Genomic DNA, 12,580 nt, shown 5'->3' with positions numbered 1-12,580 from the left:
TGCCACGGCACTCTACCAAGGGTGACATAATGAGACTTTAAAAAAAAATAAATAAATAATTCAGTTTAACACTAGATGGGGAGAGATGCTGACAGGGTTGTGAGGGAAAGAAAGCAAACTGCCTCACTGTCCTTTCCGTTTCCCCATAGCTCCCTTCATACTAGTCAGACTGTGATCTCCACTGTTCCAGGAAAATGTTTTTAAAGAGAAACTGGACAATTCTTGGCCATTGACCAGCTAAGGGTCCATTTAAAGAGAATCAAAGTAATTTTTTTTTTTTTTTTTTTTTTTGAGACAAGAGTCTTATTTTGTTGCCCTCAGTAGAGTGCTGTGATGTCACACCTCACAGTAACCTCCAGCTCTTGGGCTTAAGTGATTTTCTTGGCTCAGCCTCCCTAGTAGCTGGGACTATAGGCACCCGCCACAACATTCGGCTATTTTTGTTCCATTTGCCACTGCTCTTTTAGCTGGGTGGGGCTGGGTTCAAACCTGCTACCCTTGGTATATGGGGCCGGTGCCCTACCCACTGAGCCACAGGCGCCGCCCAATTAAAGTAATTTTTGAGAGCAGTTTTCTCCATTGGTTTTTCATGAAAACTTTAGCATACCTACCCCATCTGCCCTGGTCTGGATTTTTTGAGTATCCTAGAAGTTTCTTTGCCTAGTTCCAACCAGGCCTGTCGTCTTGTCATCTTCCACTTATAGAATATTCTTTTCTCTCTCCATATGTTCCCAAATTGCATGAAATTCCTCCTCCTTTCCTCTTCTTTTCTGTCCTGCTAATTGCCATTTTCTTCAGAGTGGCAAACCAAGTCTCATCAGTTCTGTGAGCCTTCCTTGAATTCACTAGCATGTATTTCTTTTCTTTTTTTTTTTTTTGAGACAGAGTCTCATTTGGTCACCCTTGGTAGAGTGCCACGTCATCTTGGCTTACCTATGAGCTGAGGCAATCCACCCACCTCAGCCTCCCAAGTGCTGAGATTACAGGCATGAGCTACCACGCCCAGCCATCGTGTGTTTCTGTCCTGAAATCATTTAACTCTTTTGTTTGTATGACTTAAGGTGACATTTATACAGTACCTATGCAATAAAAAAGAATCATTTATTCTTCTTTTACCCCTTCTGTTACAACTAAACTTTTGCCGAGGGCAGTGGCAATGTTTCAGACCTTGTATTACCCTTAGAATCATGTATGTTGCTTGGGATATAATAAGTACTCAGCAAATACTTGTTGATTTGTTCAGTAGGAGCTTATTTGAAGAATAAATTATGGCTCGGCGCCTATAGCTCAACCGGCTAAGGCGCCAGCCACGTACACCTAAGGTGGCGGGTTCGAATCCCCAGCCCGGACCCGCCAAACAACAATGATGGCTGCAACCAAAAAATAGCCGGGCGTTGTGGCGGGCGCCTGTGGTCCCAGCTACTTGGGAGGCGGAGGCAGGAGACTCGCTTGAGCCCAGGAGTTGGAGGTTGCTGTGAGCTGTAATGCCACGGCACTCTACCCAGGGGGACAGCTTGAGGCTCTGTCTCAAAAAAAAAAAAAAAAAAAAGAATAAATTATATTGCATTATAAAAACTGCTTTTTTTTCTTCTTGTGCTCAGATTACTCAGTCCTTGGTGTTTCTGCTGTTGGCTACACTTTTCAGTGCATTGACGGGTTTGCCATGGAGTCTTTATAATACTTTTGTGATAGAAGAAAAACATGGTTTCAATCAACAGGTATAATAGAGAATAGAAATGTTCTGTTGTAGTTGTGAAGCACTTTGCTTTAGTCTTGTTCTAGTAATAATTTAAACATAAGTTGCTATTTTAGAGCATGAATTAGTTGAAAGGAACTACAGATATGATAAAGATCATAGTTTAAGTTCTTGCTATAAACTCTACTAGTGTTTTTCAGCTAATAACATTGAAATGAATTTATTTTATTTTATTTTATTTTTTTGTAGAGATAGAATCTCACTTTATTGCCCTTGGTAAAGTGCTTTGGCGTCACAGCTCACAACAACCCCCAACTTCTGGGCTCAGGTGATTCTCTTACCTCAGCCTCCCCAGTAGCTGGGACTACAGGCGCCCGCCACAATGCCCGGCTATTTATTTGTTGCAGTTTGGCCGGGGCTGGGTTTGAACCCGCTACCTTCGGCATATGGGGCCGGCGCCCTATTTGCTGATCCACAGGCACCACCCAAATGAATTTATTTTAAACTGTAAAATGAAAGACATTGACTTAATGTCTTAGGTTACCAAGTGTCATAACATAGTTTAACTGCATGTTAGTTAATATTTAAATTGCTTAAATAATGTATCTTTTGTATTCACTTATTATTTACAAAGCAAATCAGTTTCTCAGTGTTTTATAGTGATGTTTTCTTTTTCCAGACGTTGGGATTCTTCATGAAAGATGCAATCAAGAAATTTATCGTGACTCAGTGTATTTTATTGCCTGTATCTTCACTACTACTTTATATTATCAAAATTGGGGGTGACTATTTTTTTATTTATGCCTGGCTGTTCACATTAGTTGTGTCTCTGGTGAGTAATGACTTTATTTCATTTTGTTTTACAAAAGTTCCTTGGTGAGATTGCCACAATTTTACCTCCTTTAGCATGTAGATAGTTCTTAAGAAGCAGATGAAATATAAATAGATGCTCATATACATTTCTCTTTTGCTTTCTGCCTTGAATATAGAAATAGAGTTGGTGGCTCAAAGGAGGAGGGCACCGGCCCCATATACCGGAAGTGGTGGGTTCAAACCTGGCCACAGCCAAAAAAAAAAAAAAAAAAAAAAAGAATAGAAATAGAGTTGACTGACTATAAATTTTATTGTCTTTATGCCAATCCTTTCAAATTATAGGAGCTAGTTATTAGTCACTTTTAATAATCCAATTGGCAGGTAGTTTGGGGCTGTGCATTTGTGAGTTGCCATCAGAGTGAATGATCAAGTGTAATAATATCTAGTGCTTAAAAATCATGGATACTTTGAAGAGAGAATAGATTTAAGAAGGACAAGAGAAGGAATGTGTGCACTTTCCTGCTTTCTTATACTCTCCTCCATTTCCCTGTCCCTCTTCCCCTACCCATCCCCTCTCCCTTCTTTACTGTTCTGCTCTGTTCTCTTCCATTCTCTTTCCTTTCTTTCTCCCTTTTCTCTCCCCTTTTCTCCTTGACTGCCACCAATCTTTCCCTCCCTTCTTCCACTTTCTCTTTTCCTTTCACTCTTCTCTCTCATTTTCTCTCCCCATCTTCTCCTTCCCATATTCTAAACAACTTCACAATACACACACTACATACAGCGTAACACAAATTGTCTGTTCATAGCTCCTGTAAAATAACATCTGTCAGCTCTTTACCTCCACTGATGATGAGGTTTATTTTGTTTTGTTTTTTTAGCCATAGGGTTTCACTGTTGTCTAGGCTAGAGTGCAGTGGCTATTTTGAAGGTGTGATCATAGTGCACTACAGCCTCAAACTCCTGGCCTCAAGCAATCCTCCTGTCTCAGTCTCCTGAGTATCTGGGACTATAGTCTGGCTTATGTTTATTTTAATCTCAAATAGATGACGCTTATTGTTTCACTTCCCACTGCTGAGATGAAGATCAGAAAACGGACACTGGTTGGATTTACAAGTATATTATATGGCAAATTGAAGTAAGAGGAAAAAAAAACAGAAGAAATACTCCAAAAATGCTTAAGGAAGTTCTATTTGAACTAAAGCGAACATTTTTGTACTATGGGTAATTAATTTCAGCAGATAAACCAACCAAGTCACAGGCTGCCCAGATCATGCTCTAGTTAATTATTTTTTTGTGAAGACTTCAGGTCTATCATGATTACTTAAAAGGCAGAATTGCATGTTATGATTGACTTATAAAGTGTCAGAGATTCCCAGTGATTATTTATTACCATCTACCTATCTAAATCACTGCTAGCAGCATTATCTTTGAAACTAAAATTGACAGGCTTACTGTGGTATCGGATTACTCATTTTGGATTAATTCATCAGATGTTGAGCTCTTATTATCTGGTAGTCTTTGGGCCTGGAATACTAGAGCAAAGAAGATAAGTTTCCTGATTTCAAGTTTGGGGTCGGCATAATTGGTATTTTTTGTTTTGTTTTGTTTCCATAAATAGGGTCTTGCTCTGCTGCCAGGTTGGTGGTGGCACAATTCATAGGTCACTGCAGCCTCAAACTCCTGGGCTCAGTTGTCCTCCTACCTCAGATTCCCAAGTAGCTGGGACTAAAGTGTGCGCCACTGTACCCAGCTTAACTCTTTTTTTTGTAAAGATGGGGTTTCACTATGTTGCCCAGACTTATCTCAAATTCCTGGCCTCAAGTGGTTCTTCTGTCTTGGCTCCTAAAGTGCTGAATTCATAGGCATGAATTACTGTACCTGCAGTTGTCTGAATATAATTGAGGCTGTACAATAATAGGTAGTTTTTCTTTAAGAATGTATTCATAGGTTGTTCTGACATTTACTTTTCAGGTTCTTGTCACAATCTATGCTGATTATATTGCCCCTTTATTTGACAAATTCACACCTCTGCCTGAGGGAAAGCTTAAACAAGAAATTGAAGTAATGGCAAAGAGTATTGACTTTCCTTTGACTAAGGTGTATGTTGTTGAAGGTAAGGCTGCCTGTGGGTAAGAAGGTTTTATTCAAGTGGTCTTTTTTATTTGGTACTTTATTCTTAAAACTTAAATAGAAGAACAAGCAGATTTTTAAATTTATTTTTTTATTTTTTTATTTAAAGGTTAAGATTTACATGATTTGTTGTTTAATATTTATAGGAATATTGACATAGTCCTGGGATAAAAACTGGTGCTTGATGTCAAATCCTGCTTTTGCCTGCAGCTATGTTTTGTTGGCTTTATATATATGTATGTGCATGTGAATATATGTATATGTAAATTTTTTTTAAGAGATGAAGTCTCACTTTTTGCTCAGGCTGATCTTGAACTCCTGAGCTTAAGCTATCCACCCACTTCTCACCTGTCTCAGCCTCCCAGAGTGCTAGAATTACAGGTGTGAGCCACCACCCTCAGCCTTGTTGGCTTTACAATATTGTTTTGAATTTTTGGCCAAGACTTTTTTCACTCCCTGTTACATTATGTTCTATGTTAGACTGATTTATTCACTTCTGTTTCCTGCCTGGCTTCTCTAGGTAATTGAGTTGGACTCTTGAATATCAGATTCCATTTAGCAGTAGTCTGGTAGGCTCATAATCAAAACCAGTGTTGGCTCGGCACACCAACACAGTGGTTATGGAGCCAGCCACGTTCACTGAGGTTGGTGGGTTCGAACCCAGCCCTGGCCAGCTAAACAACAATGATGACAACTGCAACAAAAAAATAGCCGGGCGTTGTGGTGGGCATCTGTAGTCCCAGCTACTTGGGAGGCTGAGGCAAGAGAATCGCTTAAGGCTAAGAGTTTGATGTTGCTGTGAGGGGTGACGCCACGGCACTGTACTGAGGATGACGCAATGAGACTCTGGCTCTTAAAAAAAAAAAAAGAAAGAACGAAGTGGCAGGTTGGGTTTGGCATCCTGGCCAGGATATCACCAGTAAGAAGCCTCTGTGTTAGATGAAAGGCATAGAAACTGAGAAGTAACTACAGGGCAGGGGAGAACAGAGGTGGTCCCAACTGAAAAGAATGTGCTAAGGCTGTGTAATGCAATTGAAGGCAGAATTGGAACAGCTTAAGTTTCTGTAGGGAAATGATGGAATAAGCCAGTTTACATTTCTTTCCTTTTTTTTTTTAGAGACAGAGTCTCACTTTCTTGCCCATGGTAGAGTGCCATGGCGTCACTGCTAATAGCAACCTCCAGCTCTTGGGCTTACGCGATTCTCTTGCCTCAGCCTCCCAAGTAGCTGGGACTACAGGCACCTGCCACAATGCCCAGCTATTTTTTTGTTGCAGTTTGGCTGGGCCAGGTTTGAACCTGCCACCCTTGGTATATGGGGCCAGCGCCCTACTCACTGAGCCACAGGCACTGCCCCAGTTTACCTTTCATCTCTGAAATCACTGTTCTTTTTTTTTTGAGACAGAGTCAGACTCTGTTACCCCGGCTAGAGTGCTGTGATGTCATTCTAGTTCAGAACAACCTCAGACTCCTGACTTGGTTTCCCAAGTGGCTGAGACACCAGACACCATGCTCAGCTAATTTTTCTGTTTTTAGTAGAGTTGGGGTCTCACTTTTACTCAGATTGGTCTCAAACTCCTGAGCTCAAGCAGTCCTCTTGCCTCAGCCTCTAAGAATGCTAGGATTATAAGTGTGAGCCACCATGCCCAGCCTGCTTTTTCCTTTTTAAGGTATTAAACGAACAGCACACTAATCAGTATAGAACAATCTCTGAGGGGGTTTTACTGAAGGGACAACCTAAGTTACTGATCACTTAAGTTATAATCACATAACATGAAGCAGTAGAGGTGATAAATAGAATGTATATGTACCATCCACGCAATTTTCTTTTTCTTTTCTTTTTTCTTTCTTTTTTTTTTTTTGAGACGGAGCCTCAAGCTATCCCCCTGGGTAGAGTGCCATGGCATCACGCTCACAGCAACCTCCAACTCCTGGACTCAAGCGAGTCTCCTGCCTCTGCCTCCCAAGTAGCTGGGACTACAGGTGCCCGCTACAACACCCGGCCATTTTTTTGGTTGCAGCCATCATTGTTGTTTGGCGGGCCCCCGCTGGGGATTCGAACCCGCCACCTTAGGTGTATGTGGCTGGCGCCTTAGCCGCTTGAGCCACAGGCGCCGAGCCTCTTTTTCTTTTCCTTTTCTTTTTTGAGACAGAGCCTCAAGCTGTCCCCTTGGGTAGAGTGCTGTGCATCACAGCTCACAGCAAGCTCCAACTCCTGGGCTCAAGCGAGTCTCCTGCCTCCGCCTCCCAAGTAGTTGGGACCACAGGCACCCACCACAATGCCCAGCTATTTTTTTGTTGCAGCCATCATTGTTGTTTGGAGGGCCTGGGCTGGATTTGAACCTGCCAGCTCAGGTGTATGTGGCTGGCACCTTAGCCACTTGAGCCATAGGCGTCGAGCTGCAATTTTCATTTTAGATGAGGTAGAAAAAGGCTTTATGGAGGGGTATGACCACAGCTGTGTCTTTTTTTTTCTTTAATTTATTTTTTTATTTCAAATTAATATAAGGGTACAAATTTTTAGTTTACATTGTTCTCACTTCTAGGGTAAAGTTCCAGTGACAAAAGAGCCCCTCACCCAGGGGGCGTGTTATACACCCTCAAAATGTGCACATTAGGTGAGATCCCCCCTGATGGCCTTCATTCTGCCAGTCCTCTCCCCTACCTCTCTCGAATTCCCTGAGCTGAATCTTAATGGGGAATCAAGATTTGAATAGGTTGCAGGGTAGCAGCATTTCAGAGGTCAGGCTTTGGAGTCAGTGGGCTTAGGTTTTATTTCTCTATCACAGATTACCTGTGTGACTTTGGGCAACTCAATTTTGCTAAATAACAGTTTATTCTTCTATACTGAATGTATGTTTTTATTATTGTTAACAATAGTAACAGCCCTCAAAACTATTTTGAAGGAATGAATTTATCACTGCAGTAACAATAAAGATTATGGATTATAAATTGGGAGAGTATTGTAGTGAACAGCTCAGAATCCTGCTCTCAGAAATTATCACATAGCAAGTGCTGTGCAGGGAATTAAATTAATGTGGTGTGGTGAAGCTTGACTGAGTTGATACTTCAGACTGGGTCATTAGAGAAAGCTTCTCTGAACAAACAACAGTTAAGCCAAAACCTGAAGAGAAGAGCATCCATATTGAGATCAGTGAGAAGACCTAGATTTTTGTATTTTCAAGGAAAATGAGGAAGTCCAGTGTGGCTACATGATGGCAGGACAGTGTTCTGAGATGAAATCAGAGACACAGGCAAGAGTCACATGGTGTAGGCCTTTGTAAATCAGGTTAAGGAGTTTGGCTTTTAACTTCAGCGGGAAAAGCCATTGAAGGCGTTAGGCAGGAAAGTAACGAGGTCAGGTGTTTATTTCAAAAATACCTTGGGGCGGCACCCGTAGTTCAGTGGGTAGGGTGTTGGCCACATCCACTGAGGCTGGTGGGTTAGAAACCAGCCCACACCAGCTAAAACAATGATGACAACTGCAAAAAAAAAAAAAAAGCCAGGTGTTGTGGTGGGTGTCTGTAGTCCCAGCTACTTGCAAGGCTAAGGCAAGAGAATTGTGTAAGCCCAAGAGTTTGAGGTTGCTGTGAGGGGGCAACAGCTTGAGACTCTGTCTCAAAATAAATAAATAAATAAAAATAAATAAATATATATATATGTATATATACCTTGGGCTACAGTATATTGGGGGGGGAAGCAGAGAGAGCAGTTAGAGCAGCTAGGAAGCTACTGCAGTAGTCTGGGTAGGATATAACAGTGGCTTAGACTAGGACAGTAGTCACTGATGGAGAGAAGTGGATGCATTTGGGATAGGTTTTAAAAGTACAGTTGATTGCCTTGCTAATAGATTGCGTATAGGGGAATAAAGGAGCAACATCAAGGGTAACAGCCTAGATTTTTGACCTGAGCAATTGGATAAATGGTGATTTAATGAGAGGAAAAGAACTGAGAGAAGGTCAGGTTTGTGGGGACTTAAGATTCTAATGGATGTGTTACACGTTGCGGTACCTATTAAAAATTGTGTTAGAGGCTCGGTGCCTGTGGCTCAAGTGGCTAAGGCGCCAGCCACATACACCTAAGGTGGCAGGTTTGAATCCAGCCCAGGCCCGCCAAACAACAATGATGGCTGCAACCAAAAAATAGCCAGGCATTGTGGTGGGCACCTGTGGTCCCAGCTACTTGGGAGGCGGAGGCAGGAGACTCCCTTGAGCCCAGAAGTTGGAGGTTGCTGTGAGCTGTGATGCCACGGCACTGTACCCAGGGGGGCAGCTTGAGGCTCTGTCTCAAAAAAAAAAAAATTGTGTTAGAGTTCTGCAAGCAATAGAAATCAGCTGTGGCTGATTTAAGCAGAAAAATTGCTTATTAAAACAATATTTGGTAGTTCATCAAGTCTCCAAGAAAGTTTGGAAAATAGGCTGTTACTAGGGAGGCCAGGAACTCAGAATCATGCTGCAGAAGCAGTCTGGCCAGGACACTGCTCTTGCTACCTTAGAACACGGGACCCAGCAGTTTGCATCCCTAGCATCCCTACCGCTGGCACCTACAGAATTAATTCCTTGCTTTTTTGTGTAATTAGCTAAGTCTTCAGAGTCTTCAGCAGTTGCATCTGATCAACTAAGCCAGGGCTTGGGGTTAGCTGCTGGGAGTGCTGGTGAGGCAAATAGCTAGCTTTTTAGATTTCTCAAATGAGAAGTGTTCTCTCACATGGTATGAAAAGGAGATTCCAATACTAGGCAAGAAGAAAACCACACATATGAATATGAAGAACAGGTATGCTCATAGACATCCATGTGGAAATATCAAATAGGCAGCCAGATGCGTGAGACTGGAGTTCTAGGGAGAGGTCAAGGCAAGAGTATAGCTTTGAAAGTATCTGGCACTGAAGGCACTTAGAGATAAGAAGGGGGTGGTCATAGCCAGCAGGGCAGGACAGCCAGGAGGAGGAGGAGATACCATTGAGGTAAGAAGAAAAACAGCAGAAAGTGGTGTCTCAAGAGCCAGCAGAAGAAAGTGCTTCAAAGAGAAAGTGGTCACCTGTGTTAAATGCTGCTAAGAGGCTGCTGAAGATGACACATCATAAACAAAATATGAAGATGTAGGTGGCAGTGCCTTATGTTTTTGTAGAGGGTTTGATTTTTCAGAGTTCTCAAATATATTACTTCATTCCTCAAGTGATATCATTAATCTGTTCAGTAAACAAACATTATTGAATATATGGTCATGCATTGCTTAACAATAGGGATACATTCTGAGAAATGCATCGTTAGGCCATTTCCTTGTCTTGCAAACACAGTGCAGTGTTACTTACACAAACCTAGATGGTATAGCCTATTGTACACCTACGGTGTATGGAGTAGCCTTTTGCTTCTGGGCTATAACCCTGCACAGCACCTTACTGTACTGAACACTGCAGGCAACTTTAATACATGGTAAGTATTAAAGACAACAAAGACACATGTTGCACTGCAGTGTTACAATGGCGATGACATCACTAAGTGGTGGGAACTTTTTAGATCCATTATAATCTTATAAGACCATTATCATATATGTGGTCTATCATTATCAAATCATAATTGCACAGTGCATGACCATATACTACATGCCAGGCACAGTGATACAAAAAGCTTGCAGTTTAGTATAGAGAACCTTAAACTTTAGTAAGTATAAGAATTCCCTGGAGAATTTGTTAAAAGATAAATTCTTGGGCTTCATTCCTATAGATTCTGACTTGCTAGATAATTCCATTATCTCCTACTGACAAGCACCCCTGGGTAATTTTGGTGTAGGTGTTCCTTGGGCCACACTTTGAGATACACCTAGAGCAGTGGGAGATATTGAGACATTAATTTTATTTATCTTCATACAGTCTGCCTACTTTCACAAATAACTTCAGATAGCTTCTAAGAATTATTTTAAATTAATTTAAAATTATGATCAGCTGATAAAAAGATGAGATGGAGGTGTGGAGAATGGTAACATAGCATTCTAGAGCCTACAGTCCCTTTTTTTTTTTTTTTTTTTTTTTTTTTTTGAGACAGAGCCTCAAGCTCTCCCCCTGGGTAGCGTGCCGTGGCATTACAGCTCACAGCAACCTCCAACTCCTGGGCTTAAGCGAGTCTCCTGCCTCCGCCTCCCAAGTAGCTGGGACCACAGGTGCCCGCCACAACGCCCGGCTATTTTTTGGTTGCAGCCGTCATTGTTGTTTGGCGGGTCCGGGCTGGGGATTCGAACCCGCCACCTTAGGTGTACGTGGCTGGCGCCTTAGCCGGTTGAGCTATAGGCGCCGAGCCCAGTCCCCTTTTATTGACACAATTAAGTCACAATTTTGGCTCTTAATCTTTCTGGCAATCAAACAAAAAGTGACATATTAATATATCAAATGAATAATAGCTTCTGCTTATCAAAACTTTACTATTAAACGTACATACAACCAAGTACTTTGCATTAGAAATATGAGAGAGGGCTGGGCGTGGGGGCTGATGCATGTAATCCTAGTATCATGGAAGGCCAAGATGGGTAGATTACTTGAACTCAAGAGCAAGACCCATTCTCTGAAAATAGTTGGCATTGTAGCAGGTGCCTGTAGTCCTGGCTACTTGGAAGGCTGAGGCAAGAGAATCATTTGAGCCCAAGAGTTTGAGGTTGCTGTGAGCTATGATGCCATAACACTCTACTGAGGGTGACAAAGTAAGACTGTCTCAAAAACAAAACACAACAAAACATATGAGATATAAAATTAATGTTTTCTGTGATATACCTCAGATTCTCAAGAGATAATTTTTCATTATTTCTTTTTGAAAGAAAGTATAAAAATAATAGTAGTAGTTTATGTGGATCAGGCAGTATAGTAATTGTTTTACTTAGAATATCTCATGTCATCCTTAATCTAACTCAGTGAAATAGATTTTAGCCTCACTTCATGAACAGGGAGCTAAAGCCTGAAGAAATTAAGAAAGCTTTTTAAATTTACACAACTAATACATGGGCCAGCCGTGGTGACTTATTTATGCCTGTAATCCTAAACACTCTGGGAGGCCAACGTGGGAGGATTGCTTGAGCTCAGGAGTTTGAGGTATCTGTGAACTGGGATGACTCCATAGCACTCTAGTCTGGGGCAACAGAATGAGACTCTTTCTCCAAATAAAAGACAACAATGACAACAACTGATATGTGGCAGAGGCAAGATTTGAATCCAGAGTCTATGCTCTTAGTCACTATATTCAGTTCATTGTACATTGCAAAACATTTGGAAATTAAATATATAAAGAAGAAAATAAAAATTAACCATAGTTCAGCTACTATTAGCCACTATTAAAAATTTAGGTATGTCTTCTTCCAATCTTTATATAAATAGCTTTAATTTTTTTTCTGATTAGATGAGAATCCTTATTTTAAATGCTTTGCAAGAGGGAGAAAAGTGGCTCGGCGCCTGTGGTTCAAGTGGCTAGGGCACCGGCCACATACACCTAAGGTGGTGGGTTTGAATCCAGCTTGGTCCCGCCAAACAACAATGATGGCTACAACCAAAAAAAAAAAAAAAAAAAAAAAAGAGGGAGAAAAATAAAAAAGGGGAAACAAAAATCTGTAATTCTAGAATCCAGTGATAATTGCATCAGTATTTTGATTTATTTCTTAATAGGCTTGTGTTTATGCTTTTCTATTTACATATGCATTTTTTGCTTGACAATGGAACCTTATAGACATGAAGTTTTATATCCTTTGTAATAAATATCAGTGAGCTTATTGTTAAATTCTTGGATAGTATAATTTTTTCAAGCTGCTTATAATTTCATTTCATAGATTTATTATAATTTGATCATTTCACAACTGTTGGATATTTAGACTATTTACTTACTGCTGCAAAGCTGTGATGAGCATAAATTTTTTTTTTTTTTTTTTTTTTTTTGAGACAGAGCCTCAAGCTATCCCCCTGGGTAGAG

The 12,580-nt window shown here is 41.0% G+C and overlaps 1 protein-coding gene across 1 annotated transcript in view; it reads left to right on the top strand.

Annotated features, from left to right (window-relative positions):
* ZMPSTE24 (zinc metallopeptidase STE24) overlaps nucleotides 1–12,580 on the top strand; it is a 44,672-nt gene that overhangs the window by 11,952 nt on the left and 20,140 nt on the right. The window contains exons 4-7 of the mRNA XM_012810867.2: nucleotides 1,602–1,718; nucleotides 2,376–2,528; nucleotides 4,481–4,622; nucleotides 9,358–9,410. Of these exons, the coding sequence (XP_012666321.1) occupies nucleotides 1,602–1,718; nucleotides 2,376–2,528; nucleotides 4,481–4,622; nucleotides 9,358–9,410 (465 nt within the window). The remainder of the gene's footprint in view (nucleotides 1–1,601; nucleotides 1,719–2,375; nucleotides 2,529–4,480; nucleotides 4,623–9,357; nucleotides 9,411–12,580) is intronic.

The sequence above is a fragment of the Otolemur garnettii genome, unplaced genomic scaffold (assembly GCF_000181295.1).
Source record: "Otolemur garnettii isolate 467f Iridium unplaced genomic scaffold, OtoGar3 scaffold00144, whole genome shotgun sequence".
Taxonomy (NCBI): domain Eukaryota; kingdom Metazoa; phylum Chordata; class Mammalia; order Primates; family Galagidae; genus Otolemur; species Otolemur garnettii.
This window is presented reverse-complemented; position numbering and strand designations above follow the sequence as displayed.